Source organism: Orycteropus afer, unplaced genomic scaffold (genome assembly GCF_000298275.1).
Source record: "Orycteropus afer afer isolate SDZICR_OR568_19922 unplaced genomic scaffold, OryAfe1.0 scaffold00323, whole genome shotgun sequence".
NCBI classification, from domain to species: domain Eukaryota; kingdom Metazoa; phylum Chordata; class Mammalia; order Tubulidentata; family Orycteropodidae; genus Orycteropus; species Orycteropus afer.
The window spans coordinates 2057200-2064321 of NW_006921910.1; the positions used below are offsets into that span (position 1 = coordinate 2057200).

The window sequence follows — 7122 nt, forward strand, 5'->3', positions numbered from 1 at the left end:
TCTGTCCTTATGGGCAACCTCCTAGGCTCCTCATGCCTAAACAGTCTGGCAGAAAACACTGGTTCTTTGCAGCTTGTCCCAAGAAGAAAGTGGTGGACATGGGTCTAGAGGATGTGCTTCCTTCCTGTGTGTGTGAGGAGCACCTCACTGGGGCAAGCGCTGCCCTTCCTATCCAACCACTCACCCAAAACCCTCACTACCTGCTGGGGCTGCACGCCACCATCATTTGCATAGCCCTCTAAATATTCTGCCTGGGAGGCTTGAGCAAAAAGCTCCAGGGATTAACTCCCTCCCCTGTCCAATCTGCCCCTGTGCCTCCATCAGAATCCAAGAAAATCATCTCCAAGCAACTGTTATCCAGCCCTGGAGTGCCGGGAGTTTCTTGATGGTACCTCTCTGTGTATTAAGCCCTGCCAGACTGAGGGAGCAGGTCTGCGTGGCAGCTGCCTATTAGAACAGGTCCTGTCTGTAACTCTAGGCTTGGGTGTTCCCTTTTCCCCTGCTGTCTGCTAATGTGGGGCTATGTAGAGGCCTCTCTAGGAGACTAAATCTGCCAGTGCTCTTGAGCGAACCAAACCAAACTCACTGATACTGAGTCCATTCTGACTCATAGGAACCCCCACTGGGTTTCTAAAACTGTAGATCTTTACAGGAGTAGGCCTTTCTTCCACAGAGCAGCTGGTAGGTTTGAATCACTGACCTTTTGGTTAGAAGCCAAAATGCCTTAACCACTACACCACCAGAGTTCCTTGCTCATGAGTGAAGGGGCTCCCCAAAACCTTTATGCCAGTCGGTCTCCGTGGCAGACAGTTGGACAGTCTCAGGTACCTATGTCCTCTTCCTTGGGCCCTGCACAGGGCACTGCAGGGTGTGTCACAGAGGCTATGAGTACACATGGCAGCTCTCACAGCAAGACCCTCATGGACCATCTCCCCTAAGACTGGCATAGAGCTCACGAACCATCTCAAGCATGACCCATAGCACTGCTTTGATTTACCCATCTGATCCTTAGCATGCCCCTGCTCCTAGGGTCCACCTGTGCTTCCCAAGACAGAACATGTCGTTTTTATCCTCTTTTATGTTTGTCTCCTTCCCTCAGCTGCCAAATTTCCAGCGGGCACTGTTCCAGCAAGTGGTTGGACCCTGCAAACCCTGCAGTGATCCCAATCTGTCTGTGGCTGAAAAAGGTATTGTTTCTCACCCCTTCTCTCCCCAAGGTGTGTTCTCCTATGTCTATCCCCAACCCGAGGGTCTAACTCTTGTCCCTGAGCACCAGCTGGCCAAGGCTGAGCCATATTCCAATGTTGGGCTCTATCTATCCGTGCAGAGTCCTGACCAATTCCTGTGCTCACTGTTTAACCTGCATCTGGCTTGGTGCTAGGCTTGGATCTCACTATTTTGTCTGGATCTCTCCCTGCACAGGGCCCACATTCAGAAAGGCCTCAGTTGCCACCTACCCTGAGCTCAAATTTATGGAAATAGAGGCTGCTATGTGAAAACTGTGGAACCTACTCCCCTGGGCAGCAGACCCTGTGGCTCCTTTGGTCCCTAAGGGACCTCTCCTTGGAGCTCAGAACAGGGTCAAGTGAGCCCAAGACAAATGGGGAGGACAGGCTGTGATAAAGTGAATTTCCAAAGACAGTCCTCTCCAACTGAAGCCCTGGGTCCAGTCCTCCTATAGCCACTCTAGCCAGCAGCTGCTGTGAATCCATCTTATGCATTGCAAGGCCATCAACCACATTACAAAACGGGGCAGTCTTTCTTAGAACAATGGCTCTTTCAATTGGACAATTTTCCTCTGTGTTCTGCTCCTACAAGCTGATGGCAGAACCAGGCTCTGACCTGTATGAGCCTGACCTGAAGCCCTACATGTGGAGACCTGAGTTAATTTCAACACAGGACAATACCTAAATGAAAACTGAACTGACCCTTCCTGCTGTGCAGAACCTGACCCTCTATTTCCCCATAGGTTCCCTTCCAGTCCTACTGGAGTTTAGGGCACACTCAGGCCTCACCAACACAGCCTGCTGTCCCCTAGTCCATTGGAAAATGTCTCTCCTAAGTTGTCATCGCACCTCCCCACCAAGTACTGCCTGCTGTCCACACTGTCATTGTTCCTCCCTTGCTCATCATGGAGGACACACCTCTGTGTCCTCTTTAAGGAGTGCCTGGTGAGCATTGGTGCCAGCTGCTCAGCCACAGAGGCCTGGAGATTCGGGCTGAAGATGCCTTCCTAGACTCAAAACTGTACATCCTGAAAACATGCAGCTTACTTGGACTCTTGTACCTGTGACCCAAAACCAAGCATCCTTTTGGCCTCAAGGGCCAGTGGCCTTTCTCTGCCTGACATGTGGAGCATCTTCAGAACTAGCCAAGAGCCCATATGGGCTCAGAGCTGAGGATGAGTGCTGATAGAGACCAGGACCCTACCCCAGTTGGACACAGAAGAGCTCCAGGCTTCCACCAGGCTGCAGCAAGAAGCTGGACACGCCCATGCCCAGGTGTGAGGACCAAAGGGGTTGTCTCAGAACACAGGCTGAGCCCAGACCAAGCATGTCCACACCAAAAGGCCACACTGAGTGGACAGCAAATTAGACTTGTGCCCAGTAGGAACACGTAGGCCAGGGTGCTAACCTCCTAAGTCTCTACCTGGATCTTCCCATGAGGACTCTACCTCTTCACTTGCAGGTATCTCTCTTTGCCAGGCAATGACTGGCAGACAGGCAAACTTGCCCTCGGGGCTGTGGGCTGTTCACTGGGGACCCAGGCTAGTCTTGAGCAGCTGTTAACACTGAGAGAGGGAGAAACATATGGACAGGGCACAGCAGGGGTTGCCCTTCTTCTCCCAGGACAAGTTACTCCATCTCGAGAATCTTCACAGGTCCCAATGCTACATGGCAAAGGTCCACTGGTTGCAAACACTGGGCTGTAGTGTGAGTTTGATGGTTTCTGGTTTGTATGAAGTGGCTCAGTTAGACACCCTTTTATAAACTGTTGCAGCCTTAGCCTTCTTCCCCAACAGGCTTCAGCCCTCAGGTTCCCTGGAGCCCTTGTGGGTGAGACTTTGTAGCACTGCAATTCTTCCAGTGCATCTGAGATCTTGGACTATCTAAGCTCTTTGGGGAAACTGCTCAGACCCTTCTCCAACCTGCCCATTCCCTGAGATTTGGTGGCTTTTTGTGGGGAGTGCCTCAGTGCAGAGGACCCAGAAGCTCACATGGTGGAGAGCCTGGACAAGAATGGGCTTCAGTTCTTGGGGTGGCTTAGGCTCTCTGAAGAGGCCATCTGCTGGAGCCCACCTGCTGCTCATCAGAGATTGAGAGTTCTTTCCTCCTGTCAGGTGACAGCTGAGTATCAGCTGCCTCCTGCCACCAGCCATACCATGAGACTGAGCAATCCTCCTTAGAACAGTGTTTAGATAGTTGGGTTTTACCCTGTGTTCTGCTGCAAGCCCATGCCAGTTCCTGACCAATGAAAAGGAGGAGGGTGGATGTCACCTGTTTATCCCTAGGCCACCATGGGCCCAGCCCCTCCTAACACCATCCTCCTTGAAGGCCAGACCTCAGCTCCTTCCCTTCCAGAACCTCCTAGGCCTCATCAGGCCCTGGCATTCCCCACTCAGTGCCAGACAGAAAGAACCCAAACCCTGGCCTCCTCAGGGTCACTTTAGCTACAACTTTGTGTTAGAACAAAGCCAGCAGCTAGGCACCTAGATTGTGAGCTTTCTCCCTGCTTCTGACTGCCTAGCAGAGGAAAGACATGTTTCTTCTTGGTGGTGTTTTTCCTCTAGGAGTTGGGCGACAGAAATCACATGTCCCCTGCTGCTCCTGCACAGTGGCACCCTCAGACCCCAATAGGCCAGCCATTCCTGTTCTTTCTCCTCCTGTAAAGTTGTTCATCCCAACTGGGGCTGAGGGGCCAGTGTTGGCCACTGGACTCCTCCGTTAGCAAAGATGGCACTCTGTGCTCCCCTTTGCCCAGAAGTCACTCTGTCCTGCATCCATGGCATGTAGGTGCCATGAACTGGGCCTCTCTGGATGCCCAAAAAATACATGGGTTCCTGAGCCCTCCCCTTTCCAGGAAGCAGTGGGGCAGAGGGTCCATCCGGACCTCGATTGCAACCCCGGGGCTTTATATACTTTCCTCTAGTGGGTACACTGAACACCAGTCGTTGCCTAGAAAAACTTCCTGTGCATCTCAACCCCAGCCAGTAGATGTGGGAACGATGGAGATGAATCAAGCTTCTCCATCACTACAGGCCTTTTGTAGGGCCCAATGTGGAGGGCAGCTCCTGGCCATGCACCCAACTCTGGAAGGAGGCAGTCTCTGCCTCCATCCCCCTACCCCAACCATCCTCCTCCCCACTTTTCCCCCTGGGTCTGAGCAATAGAGAGCACTGGCTCTTGACTTTGGTCAGCTGCTCTCTGGCTCATACTCTCTACATATTCTCTGGGTCTCTTCGTCTGTTCTGCTCACCTAGCCCCGCTGCCCCTCTCCTGTTTCCTCTTCTCTCCTCTCCTTTCCTACTGGCGAGTCCTGGAGACTGCAGCTGTTCACCCCACACCACACTTTCTCTTAGCTTGCCTCATCCTGAACACTCGTCAGACATCAGCTCACTCTGTCTGTTGCCATTCTTCTTGAGCTGCTGCCGTCCCTGGCCACTCTCCTGTCCTTGGGCCACAGTGCCTTGCTTGGCCAGTGTTTTTTAGTTCCAGAGGCTGGCCTGCCAATTCCACGTGTGCTGGGTACATGGTGTGCACCTGAAGAAGCCACAGGCTTGGGATGGGCTTCCCAGGAAGTAACCTCCATTCTTCGTGCCGTCTGTTTCCACCCTTCAGTGGTGCCAGCAGCCCCCAGCAGCTGGAGCCTGGATAGCGGAGCCCGAGAGGCCCAGCCTTTCCTGTCTGCCCATGTGGGGTGCATCCTGGCCCCCCCAGTGCCTCCCCGAAGCCTGCCACATGGTAAGGAGACCTCCAGTGGGTCCCCCAGATAGCCTCTGGTCTCAGACTCTGCTCAGGGGCAAGGGCGGCAGCCATGCAGGCTGAGAAGATGGGCCCTTCTCTGGGCTGACTCAGCCAAGGAACACACATCCCCACCACAGGAAGCATCCTGCTGGGCTCTGGGGTCAGTGAGGTTTCTGAGTACCGCAGGTTAGCTCGGCAAGGACATCCTAACCTGAGACTTCAGGGAGGCCGAAGACCGTGGAAATGATGACTGTGCCAGGCCCGATGCTCACCAGCAGTCTGTCATCACCCAGCAACAGGCTGAGGAGCTGCCACAGGCTCTGATGCACTCAGACTTCGTGACCTCCTGTGTTAATGGGTGTCTTTTATCCCAGCAGCTTACCTTCTGGAGAACTTCAACGTAAAGAGAGGTTTTTCTATGGCCCTTTATGCTGAGGCGTTCCCAGGAGACTATCCCAGGCCTGCCCAGTTGGCCCAGCAAGATGATGTTGGCGTGCAGCCCAAGAGCCCGCAGCCAAGGGTCCCCAGTTGAGGTGCTGGTTCTGTTCCCTTTGCAGGTCATTACCTACATTTTGATGCCTTCCATCACCCCCTGGGTGACACCCCCCCTGCCCTCCCTGCCCGGACCCTTCGAAAGGTAATGTACTGACGTGACGGTCCCACAGGCTTAAGATAATTCATCTCATTTGGAGGTCTACAGGAGGGGCCTTAACCCTCTTCTCCCCCGCTGGTCCTCTGTCCCTGAGGGCCCAGCCTGGCAGAAAGTTGGGATGACCCCTGTACCCTCTTTGCAACACCTTCTTTCCCTGTGATGGCAGCAGGGGGTCAGAAGCCCCCCACACACACACACAGCAGCACACGGGACATAGAATGTGTAGGCAGCCAATGTGGGAAGCCCAGGGACTCTTGGCCAGCAGCACACGGCAAACACACACTGTGGCAGATCATAGAACGTAGAAGCATCATACAACACAGTTCTGTGAGAGAAAACCTTAAATTCTGCCTGTTACATTTTTCTGCAAACTGGAAAAGACTGCCTCTTACAGATTTTATCAGCAGAATGCATCCATCTGGCTCACCAGAGTTCTTTCTGCCCTCCCCAGCAGGCCTGACGACCAACCAACCCTTCCATCAGGACCCCAGGACCCCAGCTAGTAGCCTGGGAGCTGCCCAGTAGCCAGGGCAGGGCCATTTTTCAGCCCTTAGCACATGATTCCAGGCCTCCACTGGCTTGCTGGGTGGTGGAAGTGGGGTAGTAGGTCACTGCTGAAGAAATCCCCTGTTGATGAGGGTTATTTTAAAGTTCATTAATAAGCAGACTTCTGCTCTTCCCTTCACATGGGGGACCAGCCAGCCTGTCTGCAGAGGGGTATTCTAACATGCCCACCCTTTCCTTCACACAGTCTCCTCTCCACCCTATCCCGGCCTCCCCCACAAGCCCCCAGTCGGGCCTGGACGGAAGCAACTCGACGCTGTCCGGCAGTGCCAGCAGCGGCGTGTCCTCCTTGAGCGAGAGTAACTTTGGGCACTCCTCGGAGGCCCCACCTCGTACCGACACCGTGGACTCCATGCCCAGCCAGGCGTGGAATGCCGATGAAGATCTCGAGCCATCCTACCTCCCCGTCCACTACAGCCTCTCCGAGTCCACCGTCCTGGACTCCATCAAGGCCCAGCCATGCCGAAGCCACTCAGCCCCGGGGTGCGTCATCCCTCAGGATCCCATGGACCCACCTGCGCTGCCGCCCAAGCCCTACCACCCCCGCCTGCCAGCCCTGGAGCATGACGAAGGCGTCCTGCTTCGCGAAGAGGCGGAGAGGCCCCGGGGCTTGCACCGCAAGGCCTCAATGCCGCCTGGGAGCAGCAAGGAGGAGCAGGCACGCATGGCCTGGGAGCACGGCCGAGGGGAACAGTGAGGGGCGGGGAGGCGGCTGGGACGCCGCCCTCAGTGAGCAGCTTGCCCAACCACTCCAGGTCTGAAAATCAAGTCCGCTGCTGCCCCTTCACCCCAGGGAGCCAGAGAGGCCTGGCACTCAGGAGAGAACCACCCTGTCTCCGTTCTACTGCCGTGAACTCGTGTGTTGCCATGTACAGAGGCCGCAGCAGCATGAGGGTTGTGGCTTCTCTTTTTATTTCATTTTCTACATTTCCATTTCTATGG

General features: G+C 54.6%; 1 protein-coding gene across 1 annotated transcript in view; it reads left to right on the top strand.

The window, feature by feature from the left end:
• DOCK3 (dedicator of cytokinesis 3) overlaps positions 1 to 6877 on the top strand; it is a 738119-nt gene extending 731242 nt beyond the window's left edge. The window contains exons 51-53 of the mRNA XM_007952017.2: positions 1100 to 1187; positions 5522 to 5601; positions 6368 to 6877. Of these exons, the coding sequence (XP_007950208.2) occupies positions 1100 to 1187; positions 5522 to 5601; positions 6368 to 6877 (678 nt within the window). The remainder of the gene's footprint in view (positions 1 to 1099; positions 1188 to 5521; positions 5602 to 6367) is intronic.
• The last annotated feature ends 245 nt before the right edge of the window (positions 6878 to 7122 follow it).